At 38.4% G+C, this 17,384-nt stretch overlaps 2 protein-coding genes and 1 long non-coding RNA gene across 4 annotated transcripts in view; 1 reads left to right on the top strand and 2 right to left on the bottom strand.

Moving 5' to 3' along the window:
• Nucleotides 1-503, bottom strand: part of adprh (ADP-ribosylarginine hydrolase) — a 47,728-nt gene extending 47,225 nt beyond the window's left edge. The window contains exon 1 of one of the 2 annotated variants that reach the window (XR_012387539.1): nt 200-422. Coding sequence is in view for 1 of the 2 variants with exons in the window: in NM_001003453.2 (NP_001003453.1) it covers nt 200-207 (8 nt within the window). In the remaining variant the exon portion in view is untranslated. Of the gene's footprint in view, nt 1-199 lie in introns of both variants that reach the window. The other variant, NM_001003453.2, reaches the window with a different exon arrangement.
• med1 (mediator complex subunit 1) overlaps nt 1-17,384 on the bottom strand; it is a 700,564-nt gene that overhangs the window by 163,631 nt on the left and 519,549 nt on the right. The window lies entirely within an intron of this gene.
• The window catches only part of LOC137496805 (uncharacterized), a 33,779-nt gene that overhangs the window by 9,991 nt on the left and 6,404 nt on the right, over nt 1-17,384 (top strand). The window lies entirely within an intron of this gene.

The raw sequence follows: 17,384 nt of genomic DNA, 5'->3' as shown, positions 1-17,384 counted from the left end.
GCCTGCTAAAATGAAATGGCCAAAACCCCTCTAAAACCAGCCTGGTCGACCAGCTAAAACCAGCCAACCAGCCTAGGCTGGTTTAAGCTGGATTTTTCAGCAGGGTTGTCATGCCAATAAAGCAATTATTGAATTGAGAGAGAGAGAGAGAGAGAGAGAGAGAGAGAGAGAGAGAGAAAATGCAGTGCATGTGACTCACCAGTCCATTGCAGAATCTGTCGCAAACTTCAGTTTTGTCAGAAGTGACTGGAAAACTTTTCAAGCGCTAGCCTACTACTTTTAGACTATTTGCCGTTAAATTAATGTTGTCAAGTTGTGTATTTGTTTATTACAGTCAAGGGTAATGCTGTTTAAAGTCCCTCACTCTCGATACGGCGTTAGTAGATATAAAAACTACTCCATGAACAGACATGCGTACTGCCGATATCTCGACAGCTGATCACACAGAAAGCTAGACGCCTCCGTCGTTGGATGGTACGTCAACGCCGCCGCCATCTTAATCCGGTCACCCAGCTTTGGATCGCTGTCATATATTCACAATCTTTCCGTCCTCATTATTAACATTACAACAAAATATAAAAATAAATATAAATATTATTTATATACATATAAATAATACATATATTACTTTTTGACGTTATCTCTCTTATGTCAAATATATCACAATATTCTAGTGTTAACACATTTATGAATCATGCATTAATATGAAATTTTAATAATATCAACAAATTATTCATTATTTAGGATGTCTTTTTATCCTTACGTATTAAGCCAAACTTAATTATTTTCTATGAGAAGACAAGTCTTACGATATTGTATGTTATATCCAAACTAATTCTCTATTAGTGTTAGTAAACTGTTTCAATATCTACAGTGCTCAGCATAATAGAGTACAGCCTATTTTGAAAATGTGAATATAATCTCAGTGAATATAGGCAATATATTTTAGTGCATTTAAACAAAACAGATTAATTAAACAGATATATTTATTAAAATAAGATTTTAGTCATCAAACATATTTAGAAACTGAAAGATAATACAATTAAATTAGCAAAATATTGCAAAAATAAATTACAACCTAAAACATTTAAACAATTTTAAAAAATGTTTTGCTTCTCTTGATTTTTCAATTTTTTTTACATTTGTATTTTAAAAAGTGGATATAAAATATGCACAAATAAAATATTGTATAGCTTCCAGTTAAAAATATTAATTTAAAAGATATATTTGTTGGGGGTGCACTGTAAATTACTAAACTGGCATACATTTCATCAATATTGAAGTTCAACCTTAGAAATTCTTTGGCAGGATAAATATAATTCATGATTTTAAAGTGCTCTTCTTTACCTTTAGGATTAACAGGATATGATATATTTTTTCCCCCTAATATTATACACATTTTTCTTACCATAATGAGACTAAATACACTCATAGGCCACTTTATTAGGTACACATGTCTAACTGCTCGTTAACGCAAATTTCTAATCAGCCAATCATGGCAGCAACATTTAGGTATGTAGATATGGTCAAGACGATCTGCTGCAGCTCAAACCATATATCAAAATGGGGAAGAAAGTTGAATTAAGTGACTTTGAACGTGGCATGGTTGTTGGTGCCAGATGGGCTGGTCTGAGTATTTCAGAAACTGCTGATCTCATCTCTAGGGTTTACAGAGAATAGTCTGTAAAAGAGAAAATATCCAATAAGCTGCAGTTCTGTGGGTGCAAATGTCTTGTTCATGCCAGAGGTCAAGGGAGAATGGCAAGACCGATTCGAGCTGATAGAAAGGCAACAGTAACTCAAATAACCTAATAGTATCTAGATGCAGCCTTTATAATGCAAGCTGAAATTGCCTCACTCAGTGATGCAATGTCAGACACAATGCACTCAATGGAGTGAGTGACATCACAGTGACGGGTAGGATTAGGGGTGGGGTTAGGTGGATGCAACTCAGATTGCACTGTACCAAGTCTGCATCCAGACCCCTCTCAAATAACCATTCATTACAACCGAGGTATGCAGAAGAGCATCTCTGAATGCACATCAAACTTTGAGGTGAATGGGCTACAGCAACAGAAGGCCATATTGGGTGCCCCTCCTGACAGCTCAGAACAGGAAACTGAGGTTACAATTGGCACAGGCTCAACAAAATTGTACAATATAAGATTGGAGAAACACTGCCTGATCAGGTCGATTTCTGCTGCGACAGGGTCAGAATTTGTCATCAGCAACATGTAAGCATGAATCTATCCTGCTTTGTATCAACAGTTCAGACTGGTGGTGGTGGTGTAATGGTGTGGGGGACATTTTCTTGGCACACTTTGGCCCCATTATTACCAGTTGTGCATCATGTCAATGCCAAAGCCTACGAGTATTGTTGCTGACCATGTCCATACCTTTATAACCGCAATGTAGCCAACTTCTGATGGCTACTTCCAGCAGGATAACACACCATGTCATAAAGTGTAAATCAGACTGATCTCAGACTGGTTTCTGTGAGCACCTTTGGGATGTGGTGGAACAAAAGATTTGCATCATGGATGTGCAGCTGACAAATCTGCAGAAACTGAGGAATATTTCAGTACCTTGTTTACTCTATGCCATGAAGGATTTAGGCAGTTCTGAAAGCAAAAGTGGGTTCAACCTGGTATTAGTAAAGTATACCTAATAATGTGGCAGGTGAGTGTATAAGCTCTCTTAACAGATCCTGGAAAACCACATTGTCTCTCAATTTGTTTGAGCATTTTCTATCTGTAAAATAGCATTTTCTTACTTAAGTTAAACATTTGTAAAGGTATATTCATTATAATTTTATTAAATTAATAAAATACATCTGTTATTCCAAATGTATATTTGTTATGCGAGCTAAAGTTATGTTTAAATATAAATTTCCAACATAACAGTCTTGTTGATGAAAAGCAGAAAGTTTATGGGGAGTTTAGAAAATTCAAAATCATTTTGTAACAAACAATTAATACCACTACATCTCTTAAATATAGCAGTAGGAATCTCAAAATCTCAAACCAAAAAGAAGAATAATTTTTAATGAAAGATTGTAACTATTTAAGCTTAATGGCCTCATTTATTGTAACAAAGTCAATTGTTTTAAGACCTCCCTCCTCATAATCTTTAATCATATCACTCTTACGTATGTAGTGATTTTTCAATTTCAAAATAAAATTAAAGTTCAACTTGTTTATTGCTTTTAACCTATTGGCCGAAACTGCATTCTATTTTCAAGATTCTACCCAAGATATTTTACATATATATATATATATATATATATATATATATATATATATATATATATATATATATATATATATATATATATATATATATATATATATATTTAAACTTTCTAAATTTCCTAAATTTCATCTAATGTATGTTAGATCCAGTTCTAACAAAATTACTGAAAGAATTGCTACCTGTTATAGGAGAACCTCTTCTTTACATTATCAACTGTTCTTTATCTTTAGACCATGTTTTAAATCCTTTGAAGCTAGCTGTTATAAAGCCTATTATTAAAAAAAAACTGAACCCCAGCAACTTAGCTAAATATAAGCCTATTTCAAATTTTCCATTTATGTCTAAAATACTAGAAAAAGCTGTCTCTGCCCAATTATGCTCCTTTCTACAGTCTAACAATGTTTTTGAAGTGCTCCAGTCAGGCTTCAGGACTCATCACAGTACAGAAACCACATTAGTGAAAATAACCAACAATTTATTCTTAGCTGTTGACCAAGGGTCATCTCATTATGCTATTTACTTGATCTTAGTGCCGTATTTGACACCATCCACCACAATATACTCATAGATTGCTTAAATTCTACAGGTGTCCAGGGACAGGATCTACAATAGTTTAAGTCATACTTAATTGGCTGAGACCACTTTGAGAATATAAATGAACAGTCAGGCCAGTAAAGTATGGGGTGACTAAAGGATCAGTTTTAGGCACTTTTAGGCACTAAACAGCTTACAATATACATGCTACCCCTGGGAGACATTATTAGAAGACACAGGATCAGCTTTCACTGCTATGCAGATGATACTCAATTACATATTTCAATTAAATCTGATGAGACGTCTGAACTGTCTAAGGTAACTGAGTGCATTACAGATGTTAAAGACTGGATAAACAACAATTTTCTTCTCTTAAATTCAAACAAAACAGAATTATTGCTTATTTGGCCTAAATCCTGTACACAGCAGATCTCACAACTCAACCTGCAATTACAGGGATGCAAAGTTAGCATTAGCTCAACTTTAAAAGATCTGGGTGTTATAAAGCAATTTAACTTTTGAAAATCATATCTCCCATGTCACAAAAAACACCTTCTTTAATCTGAGAAATATCGCTAAGTTACAAAGTATGCTATCCATCTCAGATGCAGAAAAGCTAGTTCATGCTTTTATGACTTCTAGGCTGGATTACTGTAATGCTCTGTTTGCTGGCTGCCCAGCATTATCTATTAATAAACTTCAGCTAGTACAAAATGCAGCTGTCAGAGTTCTTAGCAGGTCTAGAAAATATTACACATTTAGCACATTTAGCTGCTAGATGTTAGGCAGATAAGGAATTTCTATTTTGCCGATCTATGCACAAAGCGCAGGGCGCAAAAGCATTAAGGGAATCTCACATTCCCTTTAAGAGTCATTTGCGTCACGCCACAGCACATTTGCCATTCACATGGCGGATTTTGTAAGTGGAAAAACTGAACCCTTCACTAGTAAGAAAACAGTTAAACAGAGCATCTACAGCACAAGAATGAGTCTCCTCATTCTTTACTTTCACTTTCACGGATAGGGAAACATAGTGTACGCACAGACATCCATTAGCCCATACATAATTAATTTTGTTTGTTAAGCGCAAAGATTTGTTTCAAAACTATTTCTAAATTTAGTTCTAATTTCCAGCAAACAAATAAATGAACAATAATAACAAAGTGTGGTCAAAAAAACTGAGTTATATCCAAATACATATGCTATGCCCCATATGGTCTAAAACCTGACAGGTGGGCAAATCTAAGCTTGTTTTTTTATCAAAACAAATATAAATGTGCATATAATAAATATTACTGCTAATAATAATAACATTATACAAAAGCAAATTGTTATGAATAAACTGAAAAAGCCCCCCGAGATAAAGAAGGCATGAAAGTATGGTTTTTATATTTATGTAGGCTAAAAAATAAAGTATTTTGTAATATTTTAATACTTTAATTATTATTCATATGTTAAGATATTTGCGTATTGCTGTACATGCTTTGTGTATTAAGCAGTGTGTTAGCTAGGAGCACAACAAGGCTACGTTCACACTGCTGGCAAATGTGGCCCGAATCTGATTTTTTCCCCCTCATATGACACAGGTGATAACAGTGTGAACAGCCCAAACCGCATGGAATCTGATCTTTTCAGGTCAGATCTGTGCCACTTTCATATGTGGTCTTAAATCAGACACAGATCTGATGTTTTGCAATGTGACCGCAGTGTAACAGATATGTCGGATTTCATGTGACTTTTACGTAATCTTTGAGCGACATGCGTCCTCATTCTGTGCTGCAAACATCCTCTACTCCTCAGCAGCACAGTAGAATAGCACACTGGGTGATTACAGTACCACAGAAAGTTGGTTGTTCATGTTGAAAAAGATTTTGAAGGCATAACTGGTGCTTGTTAACTAATCTGGTTAACGATTGAGGCACGGGTTGATCACAAAGCCGAAAGCGTCGTGGGTGTTGCGGATAGGGTATTCGGGTGCAAATGAGAAAGAACTTTCTCTCCGAGAGAAAAAAAGGGCAGGTGCTCGAGCACCCAAACCCCTCTTCTGCACGTGTCTGCTGTTTGTAACAAAGTAAAATTAAATACCTCCTCAAACGGAGATAAACCAACTGTCATGTTCACCAGTGATCCTTCCTGACAGATCGCTGGTGAACTACAAATGTCATGTTTAGGAACTACAAGTTCTATCAGGCCATGCCAAACACTAGCTGCTCATCAAGACTGATGAGACACAGCTGAGACTTGTGATGACTGATCATTCAGAAAGGGACAGGAAGACCAGTTGGCGATGGGGCTTGCAGCTCACCCCACAGTTACAGGGATGAGGGCATCCCTTGTACAACGTTCTTCTGCTCGAAAGGCAAGTTCACAGCCAGAGCTTCCAGATTTCCCATCACAGCCAGTGCTGCTAGAGCCTCCACCTGAGTTCCACGAGAGGCCGGAGCCGCCACCTGAGTCCCACGAATGGCTGCCACTGCTTTGTGACTTCCCAGTGCTGCCAGAGTTATCTGAACCATCAGTCCATCTTGATCTTAAACCTCCAGACCCACTGGGGCTGTGTGTGCAGCTCCACGCTTCAGGCCCTCCGCAGATCCATGCTCCAAGCCTTCCCCAGCTCCATGCTCCAGGCCCTCCACAGCTCCATGCTCCAGGCCCTCCCCAGCTCCATGCTCCAGGCCCTCCCCAGCTCCATGCTCCAGGCCCTCCACAGCTCCATGCTCCAGGCCCTCCCCAGCTAATGTCATGTTCACCAGTGATCCTTCCTGACAGATCGCTGGTGAACTACAAATGTCATGTTTAGGAACTACAAGTCCTATCAGGCCATGCCAAACACCAGCTGCTCATCAAGGCTGATGAGACACAACTGAGACTTGTGATGACTGATCATTCAGACTATTTATACACCACACATACACCAGTTTAGTACGGAGTCTTTGATGTTGATGTACATACCTTGCATGTCCTAGCTTTTTGTTGTTTTGCCTGTTTCTTGACTTTAGCCTTTTTTATTGTTTGATTCCTGTTTGCCATCTATTTTTGACCTTATGCCAGTTTTTTGACTACGTTTTTGGATTGTCCTTTTTGTATCAGCCACGTCTGTTTGTCCCTGTTTTGCTTAAATATAATCTTATTTTATCTGCACTTGGATCTTTGTCTCTGTTGTTCCTTGCTTTGACCCCCTCACGTGACACCAACTCCGCCTTCACAGTTTAGCCTGCGACTACTTATTAACCCTTGATAAGTTCACTACAGCGGTGGTCACAGCACCACGCACCGCGCTTGTCATAAATCACAAACGATCAGTGTTTTTTATCACAGGAGACTTATTTAAGGTCTCAAATGCCGAAATGCACATTAGTAGTAGCAGAACAATCATTTACAGTTCATGACTTACACCACGGTTGTCTGTGAAAAGGGTAATAATCATATAGGCAAGATCTGACAACGTGCTTACTCATGCAGCACACACGTGTGCATAATTACACATTTTGTGCTCTCCGTAATGCACTTTTGCGCATGCGGGTCAGTTTAGGACCATGATCTGTTCACACTGCAAATATGATATTGGCCACATTTATAAGAGCAGTGTGAACAGCCATGCAAAAAAAATCAGATCTGAGAAAAAATCAGATTTGAGCACTTAGCCTCGCAGTGTGAACGTAGTCTAACGTGCTCTGCATTGGACTATAGACCTGGTTTGATCTGGTCAATTGAACAGTCTATTTTAGTTCCATAGCTGAAACTAGCAAACAACAATTGCATCAAGTCTTGCACCACATTGCGCTGAGTGTATGATAGGGCCCATTGTTTCTATTTTCATACCTAATGCAACTGTGTAAATAATTATTGATAAAATGCTTATGATAATCCGTTGTTTACCTTCAAACAGCTTCAGTTGCTTGACGTGTGCACATGAAGTAGCCGTTGAGCACCAACACACACATATTATGCATATCACAACATTTTTCTTCATATGTTTCTCCATATGTTTGTTGTTCACAATACTTATCCATCCACAGAATTTTTAATGTAGTCAAGTGCGTAAACATTTAGCTGCAGTTTGCGTTTCTGCCTTTGGATGTCTCACAAAGCAGATGCATGAATGCTAAAGCTAGCTTTAAATAAAAGTGAAACCATAAAGAAAAGGCCAAATCCTTCTATAAAATCACAGCTGTTTCGGGTAATTTCTGTATTATGATGTCTGAATGTACCAGTATTTTGGAATGAATTTGTGAATGGTCTTTTCTGGAAAAATACATGTCTGTGAGAACATGTTTTTTAAAAAAAGTCATTCCAGAAATTTTCTGGATACTTACCGGTATCACTGTGTGAAAGGGGCTATTAAAGTATTTGGAGAAACAGGACATTAACATTATATAAAGCGCTATAAAGGCCCAATTTCCAATAGGTATAAAAAACAATGATTAGTTCTTGTACAGGACATCCCATACTATATGCATACCTCTGATGAAGACTTGTAATGGAGTTAGCTCAACACTTATGAAACTTTTAGGAAGTCACGTGTAACCAAATTAAGTTGAATATGTTCAGCAGTGTATTAGTAGATATGCACCAAATACTCAACATTTATTAAACTTTTGGCAAGTTACGTGTCACCAAATGAGGTTGTATATGTTCAACAGTTTATTGGTAGATATGGAATAATAATTAATAAATGTTGAGGATTTGTTGTATATCCACTAATGCATTGTTAAACATCTGTTGAAGATTTATTGCATATTTACTGAAACATTTTTGAATATCTACAATCTAAATGTTGAGGATTTGTTGCATATCTACTAATACTCTGATGAACTTTGTTGAAGAGTTGTTGCATGTCTAATGAAACATTGTTGACCATCTAGAATCTATATTGGTAACACAGTTTATTCATTCATTCATTCATTTTCTTGTCGGCTTAGTCCCTTTATTAATCCGGGTTCGCCACAACGGAATGAACCGCCAATTTATCCAGCAAGTTTTTACGCAGCGGATGCCCTTCCAGCCGCAACCCATCTCTGGGAAACATCGACACACATTTTCATACACTACGGACAATTTAGCCTACCCAATTCACCTGTACCACATGTCTTTGGAGGAAACCCACGCGAAGGCAGGGAGAACATGCAAACTCCACACAGAAACGCCAACTGAGCCGAGGTGTAGACATTGTAATGATTGTCTAAGAACATTTAAAAGAAAATCTACAGATACTACTCAGATGAGATAAGAACTTGAAAAGGAACTTATGGTCAACAGACTAAATCTAAACATAAAGGAGGACCATCAAAATAAAGTGTTACCAAGATGGCTAATACTAGCTGCAGCCGTTCGCGATTCTGTACGAGCTCGCGCATAATTCAATAATCTCAATACAATAGTATAATGATGAAACAGTAGTAGCCAGGGGTCTGTTCTTCGTACCTCGCTTAAATGATCTAAGATGATTTTTCCGATCCTGGATTTTTTAATCTTGATAACTGATCTCTCGCTAATTTGGTTCTTCAAACAAGTTCGCGAATCAGATTAGAATGTCTTGATGAACTGATCTGAGATCACTGCGTGTGTTGTGAAGGACAGATCTATCGATCCTAGAAATCATGATCAGCAACGCAACGATTGGCTGACGGCACAGCAGCGTAATGACATCATCTGATTAATATTCAATTATCCATGTGAGCAAAATTACATCAAATTAGCAGATTAGCAAATAACGGTTTGTTAAATATGACACGCAATAACTTTCCACATATGTTGTGAACTGCAGGCTTTACACTTTCATGTGTCAAGAGTATTTATCATGTATTTCAATGCATATTAATGTATTTAGTTCTACATTTAGAAAATATTTTCTTTATTACAGTAGCCATTTTTTTAATCGCTGTGTGGAATAACTGGATGTTTACAAAAGCATTTTGATATTGGTAAAGGTGTCTGCAACTTTTGTGAAGCATAATCACTGGCATATTAACTGTCAAAACATGTTCATGACTGCATTAATGTATCATTTCTTTTTTTTTTTTAAAAAAGTCACATATTCTGCATTTCTATTATCATACACAGATTGTACTAAAGCAATCTAAAAATTTCATATCAATAAATTTTCTCTTTGTACTGTCATTTCAAGGGTGTAGATTGCATAAGTTTTGTTAATATAACTTTATTTATTTTATTAATAACTATAACTTTATATATATATATAGTTAATTTTTTTTTACTATTTTCCCAAGTGTATATAACTACTACTGTAAGAAAATATCATAATTCGGTACTTTCTCTATTATCTGTGCTTGAACTGACCCGATCTAATCCTGTTTATATGAATTGAACCTGCTTCCGATCAGGTTTGAGCTTGGAGAACTGTTGCAATGAACAACTCTCAGATCAGCTTTGAAGAACGAAACTATCCTGGATCTACCAAATCGTCAATATCCAAATCCAGCTAACTGAGTAATCCACATACGAAGAATGGACCCCAGGCCTGGATTGGCCAATCAGGAGGACCGGGAGAGTTCCCGGTGGGCCGATCCATTTTCTTGAAAAAGATGTGATAGTGTAATTAGAAACTGAATTGGAAATTACCTTATTGTAATATAGTCAGTTGTGAACTGAGGTGCATTGACGCACACAAAACTGAATGGCATTAGGCGGAAAACAAAGCATGCAACCTGAACAGAATCTTCAGTCAATGGACTCAATGTACCGCAGACCTAAGCTGCGTTTTGATTGGCTGCCTGTGCTTGTGATTGGCGCATGATCAAGTGCTAGCTCTATAGGAGTCTGCTTGCGATGTCACAGCATGCATGCACGAGGAAAGAGCACGGCTCCTGTCCAGCTATGGGCTCAGCCCACCAACCTCTTACAACCACCCCTACATTTGCTATGCAAATGTACAATCATCCTTTGCCATTTTGGTCTTTTGTAGGGTTATCATCTGGAATAGCATGCAGAGTGATATGACAGGCCACAGGACGGTGATATTGTTTGTTTTTGACTTCTATCCTTGCGGAACGAACGAGACCATCAAATCCGAGGTATGTGGTCACAGGATCTGGGTCAGCCAGGTCAGAAGAAACATAACCCAGTGGCTTTGTATTGGGTATAGCCTCAACCTCTATAACCAGCGTTCTGAGCATGTCCTCTGTGAGAGTTTGAGGTCCTATTATGGTGCGTAAGGCTGCTTTGACTGATTTCTCACTCCCACATACCTCCAAAATGTGGGGCATTTGGTGGATTATAATGGAAATGGATTTTCTATTTTGCTAACTGGGCTTGGAGATTGGGACTCATGGCTGTAAACGCAGTCTGTAACACTTTATCCCCTCCTGGGAAATTGGTGCCCTGGGGCCTCATGTATCAACGCTGCGTACGCACAAAAACTTTGCTTACGCCAGGTTTCACGCTCAGAATCGCTCACGTTTGGATTTACTAACAATGAACTGAACGTGGGAATGTGCGCAGGTTCACGGCAGCTTCTTGGCAGGCGTACGCACATTTTTTGTGCGTGTCTGTTTTATTTCCATTGGCGACTCCTAGAGGCAGTTGTGTTAAATTCTTCTCTACAAAGTGTCTGAGCCTTGCAATGGCAGCTGTATGAGACGGGTTCATCTAGTAGGTATGTAAGATTTCCATACCATACAGTTGACCAGCTAAACATTAAAGCACAATTTGCAGCGGTCGCCTGTTTTCCCAATGTAATCTGAGCGATCTACTGCACGCACATTGCTATTAAGACACTATCTGAAGATGAATTTGCATGCGTGAATCAGAAACATTTCCATTCAATAAATGTGCAAATAAAATATAATGCACAAACTTATTAATGATTCCTACTAGTCTTTCTCGTGATAAATAGTAGGCAAAATATGATATGTAGCGGGGGAAAAAAAAGAAGAAAGAGTTCATCAGACGCTGGATTCGAGCCGAGTTCATGCTCGAACGTGTCAAAACATGATCACATGCATCTTACGAGCGCGCCACTGAGACTGTTCAGAGTGCTGCAACATTTTACAGATATAAACCAGACTATTTTTTTAAATGCACTCAGTGCGATGTTCAGAGCCAACTGTGTTAACCGCATCAGCTAAACTCTCCCACTCTATTTTTTTTTCTTTTGTTGTTAATTCCGAAAAACAAACTTGCAAATAACACCGCTTTTCTCCGATCTACCTCCGAAAGCAGCACCTCCAATTCACATTCTGTTCAAAGTTTCTCTTCTTGCTTGCTTTTGCCGTTGCTTTTTCGTTGGGTTTTACCATTAACATAGTCATTAGCATATTCATACGGGGGAGGAGGCAGGGAGGGGTTTTGTGCTCGTGCATGTTGCGCTCAGTTTCACGTTCATTCGGATGTACAAAAGAATATGCGTGAGACTCGGCGTACGCAGTGTTTCATACATCTGAATTTTTTTCTGCGTACGCACATTTACAGCTTTGTGCGTACGCAATGTTTTAGTAAGATTTCCACGCAAGTCTTCGTACATGAGGCCCCTGATCTGCCAGCATTTCAGAGGGGGTTCCGCGTCAAGCAACCATGCGTCTGAGAGCCATTAGAAAGGAGTCTCTGTCAATGTTGGCCAGAAAAACTGAGTGCACACAGTGTGTTTTCATAAACTTGAAAATAATACCCCATTTCTTTTCAGTGCACCTTCCTCGTTTTACCAGGAATGGTCCAAAGCAATCTACTCTCGTGGAAAAGAAAGGCGATTTCATGAGATGAAGTCTGGCTGGAGGGAGTTCTGCCATCTTTGGGATTTTGGGCTTTGCTCTCTACCTTTGGCATTCGACACAGGAACGTTGATGGAGCCGTAAAGCTTATCTCCCTCTGAGGATCCAGTAATACCCTTCGCATTTTAACAAAGACCCTTTCTGTTGAGTTTGGCAGCATACTGTTTGTTATGAGGAGTCGGGTGATTGGGTGATTTGGGTCCAGGACTATTGGTATTGGTACTATTGGAATATTGGTATTGCTACAATACTGTAACACAAGTGCTGGGCTTGCCGTAATCATCCTCCAACATGGATACGTGCTGTTTTATCCAACTCAGGTGATAGTGAAAGCAAACGACTGGATGATGAGATTGGATTACCAGCTGTAAGATGATGATACTCTGAAGGGAAACTGTCTGTTTGGGCTCACCTTAGTAGATCTGTTTCAGCAGATTTACCAAGGTGAAACTGTTTTTGTCTATACTGTATGGCTTCTGGGTCACTGGATTTCCCTGCTGCCCCATGTAAGAATCTACAAGTGGCCTCCAGGAGTTCCTCAAAGGTGGAGAATTGGTTGGCATCTGGCATTGGATGATCCAGAATCATCCAAGGTGAGACCACAAAACGTTGTGTTACGGAGCTCAGTCAGGTCCACATTGAGTCCTACAGCATGGCTGCCTTGGTCTAGTTGTGACCTTACTACACTTTTTTCACTTTGGTACGGTAGGATGTCCATCTGCCATAACTTTTCAATGTGATGATATAGTTCTGCAGATAAGAAACAATTAGGTGTGAACAGACACTGAGATTGGGAGTTGTTCTTGAACATGTTTGGAGGGGCCTTGTAAAGCCCAGCCAAGGCGAGTTCTGACTGCTGCTGGACCCCCAGGTGGTCCCAGTAACACTGGTTCAGTTGGTGTGATGATCTCAATGTGATCTGAATCAATAAGCAGCAGGGGACAAGCTTTGTGCAGGGGTGGTATGGGAACACCCCTGAGGTTTCTGTACTTTTTCTGCAAGGTACTCATTGGATATGTGTATTCTGCTAATCCGAACAACTCTAGGGTTGTACTGTCCGTTCAACTGTTCTGGTTTGCCCTTTGAACCAAAGATGATGTGCAGCAGTGGCAAGCATAATGGTGTATTCTGAGCCATCGTCAAGTATTGCAGATGTGTCCAGAGCTTTTTGTTGGTAATGAAGTGTAACCTTAACAACCTTTAGAAAGACTTTGCCACCACATTGTGGCTGGTCTAGGTACAGAGTCTCTGTGGTTGAGTTATATAAACTACAGCTTTCATTGGTGACTTCAGCTTTCCTTTGGTTTATGTCGTGGAGCACAAAGAGATGTTTGGCTTGACACAGGAGGCAAGGCCTCTGAGTGTCACTGTCTTTAGCCATGTGTAAACATGAACATTTCCAGCATCTTTTTTTTCTTTGATCCAGCCCACAATTTTCTCGTTAGTTAATGCATTAAAGGCAGTACACTGGCTGAGGTAATGTTCCACTTTGCAGTGTGGACAAAGGGGTTTGTGCTTGTTAGGTGCTTTGTGCTGAACTACAGTGGGATGGTTACCTGTTTCTGTAGTCTGTCTTTGGTCAACATCATGCAGTATGCTAGTTTGCCTGGTTCATGGTCGAGTGAGTGCTCTTTGATCTCGATTTAGGGTTCTGGCAGTATCAGTTGGGTCAAATTCAACAGTCGTTTAACATTTGACCCACTGTGTAGTTCCTCAACACCATCATCCTTAAGGGCTTTAAGGACGCCGACTATTGCTTGAACTCTGAGAGAAAACTCATTGAATGCCCACTCATCACCAGCACGAATAGGTAGGAGGTTCTCCAAAGTCTCTATTTTTCTCAGCACAAACTGGTAGGGCCTGGCATACCTTCTATAAAGGGCTTGCAGGGCATTTCTGTAAGGAGTGACTGATTCTGCATGTGCTAACACTAGTCTGTGAGTATTAGGTATCTTCACATGCTTTAGGAGAATGGAGTAATTAAAATGCTCTGGTATTTGGGGGTGGAGCAAATTATCCAAAGCCATCCTAAGTTCAACATACTGGTCTCTGTACTCTTTGTAAAAATCTGGAAAGGTGGGCCCTTCCACTGTTGGACTCTAGTATGAGGGAGGAAGAGGTGCATAGCCCTAAATTGAGATGTAGCTTGGTATGAAGTTTGTGGCATTGGCTCAGTCTCTGAAATGAACCAGTTGTGTACTGGGTATAGCGGAATGTTATAGAAATGTGAGTGGGTGATTTGAATGGGTTGCTGTCCAAGGAGAGAAGGCAGTGGTTTAGTCCATGGCTCTGCTTGGTTGTGCAGATGAGTTATAATTTGGTCTGTTGGAGAGCTGCTATAGGGTGTGGCATACTGGTGTGCAGTTTAGGTGGTTTCTCTGCTCACTGGTGGAGGTGACTGGAAATAGGCGTCTCTGAGGCGGGTTTTCCTCAGCGCCTGAGAAAGCTCTTCCACAGTTGGGGGTTTATTAGGCAGTGTCCAGAAAGAAGACCATAATCTAACAACATCAGGGCTTACTTCAGATGTTGGCTGTCTCTTCTCAGTTGATTGCAGGATTCACTGTTGCCAGTAAGTTACTGTATTTAAGATTTACAGTATACAACCGTAAATCAGTTTACAGCATGTTACCGTAGTGTCTGAAAATGGTTAACTACTGTTAAAACCTAAGTAAACAGTTAGCTACTGTAAACCTTTTAATTTTGTCCTAAATATTTTATAATATAATTTTATTAATATTATTTTAATACTATTGACATAAAAAAGACATGATTACAAAATATTAACGAAATAAACACTCTTTATTTAAACCATTGGAGATGCTGAAAACATTTAAGAAAAATGTGTAAAAACATTACATTTCAATCATTCAAATTATCTTATTTTAAGAAAAAAACATTGAAACGACAAAGCACATGAACATACTTGTACAAAACTAATTTAAGTGTCTGACCTGCATATTGTTGAGAGAAAAAAACCCAGTTGTACTTACTACTGACATTAAACCAGACACAATTACAAAATATTCCATTCTTCAAAACATTAATAATGCTTAAAGCATTTAAAGAAAATGTGAGAAAAATACAATAAGCATTAAAATCAACAATTAAAAATAAATAAACCACACAAAGCACTAGAACATACATGTACAATAATAATTTAAACATCTGAATTGCATATTGTTGGAAAAATAAATATTTGTAACTATTAGCCGACTCAGAAACAACCCAACTTTAAAATATTACAAATTCTGGTGTTAAATGCTCAACAATGTCTGAATTTACATGTTCAAATGCAATTCATCTTTATTTCTATTGCACTTTAATATGTAAATCAATGATGTCAAAGCAGCTTAACATAGAAGATCAGAGTTGAAGCAGTAAATGTCAATGCTGAAAATCCAAACACGGAATAGCAAATCTACCGATACACCAATCGAAGACAAGCTAGCCAGTGGTGACAGTGGCATGGAACAAACTTCACCAACTGATGAAAGTGTAGAATAAAAGCCCTTGAGAGATACCAGGCTCAGTTGGGCATAACCAGTTCTCCTCTAGCCAAACTTGTGCAAAGCCGCAGTCTAGGCACCGGAGGCTTGAAAGGTCACCAGCGGGTGGTCAGGCTGGCCCATTGGATCAATGAGGAAACTCATTAATCACGTGTGTCTTACAGGAATCACTCCTCCATTACCACCACAGCATCTGGTCAGGATTTGGCCTAGTCCAGGATTATGAAGAACTCTGGATAAGGAGAAACAGACTAACATAAGCATAGAAGAAGCTTGTTTAAAAAAATAAATCATATACTGGTTAATTATTTTGAAGCATGGCAGCTGGGTTGGGCTAGTTTTTAGCTGGTACTGAGCAACTGGCTCTTGCTCATGACCTGCTCACTACCATGTTTAAAAGAGAACTAACCAGAATGTCCTATTTTTTCCCCAACAAGGTTTTACAAAAACATTGTTGCATTTGTGATGGGGTGATTCACTGCAGGACAGATTAGACAATTTGTTTTAAGTATCACTAATAAACTAAAACAGACTGAATACTGATACAACTATTAAGAGTGTCTCACCTAATCCAAGTTCTCAGTTAGCTGGTGAAAGAAGGATAACACACTGTTGTTCATGGTTGTCATTCTCTTCATTACTTCTCCTGCCTTCTTCTGGCTCACTCTGGTTGTTGCTGTACATTTTGTTTCATCCTCTGGAATTATTTATACAAAAAAAATATTTAGGTAACATGAAATGGGGAAAAAGACATTTAATACATAAACGAATGCATGTATCCCAAAACTAATTATTGTATTACGAAATGTCTGACCCATGATAGACCTCAATCTGCTCAAAAATATTATAAACAAAGATGAAAAAAAAAAAACCTACTAAATGGTTTGATAAAAAAAGGGAAACAAATCTTTAATTTAGCTAGCAACTAAACATGTGACACATTTTGTATTAAAAGTAACATTACTATATTGAGAAACAAATAGATGTACAGTACTTACTGTTGTATGAGTTCCAGTTTGGACAGGCAGGCTCTCAGTATTCTATATTGAGACCATAAAAAAGCCAAAAATACAGATAAGAATACCATGCTACAATCCACAACCTCCACACAATTTTTTTTTATTTGTTTACCTTGGTTGCTTACTGGTCTTGCTTATTTTTAAGCATAAGGCTATGCTGATCAAGACGTTCCTCTGAAATGCTGTTTTCTTTTTCAGACAAAACCTGCTGCTGTGCCAGTGCCATATCTAAACAGAAAAAAATATAATGGTAAAAATGATGTTAAACCAAATGTCAAGAGTTGTGATAAAAAAATAATTAGCAAACATTAAATAGCAAAAAGGTGGTTATTAGCATAATGTATAGA

This window comes from Danio rerio, chromosome 12, assembly GCF_049306965.1.
Source record: "Danio rerio strain Tuebingen ecotype United States chromosome 12, GRCz12tu, whole genome shotgun sequence".
In the NCBI taxonomy this organism is placed as follows: Eukaryota; Metazoa; Chordata; class Actinopteri; order Cypriniformes; family Danionidae; genus Danio; species Danio rerio.
Note: the sequence above shows the minus strand (reverse complement) of the source record. Positions and strands in the feature narration are given on the sequence as shown.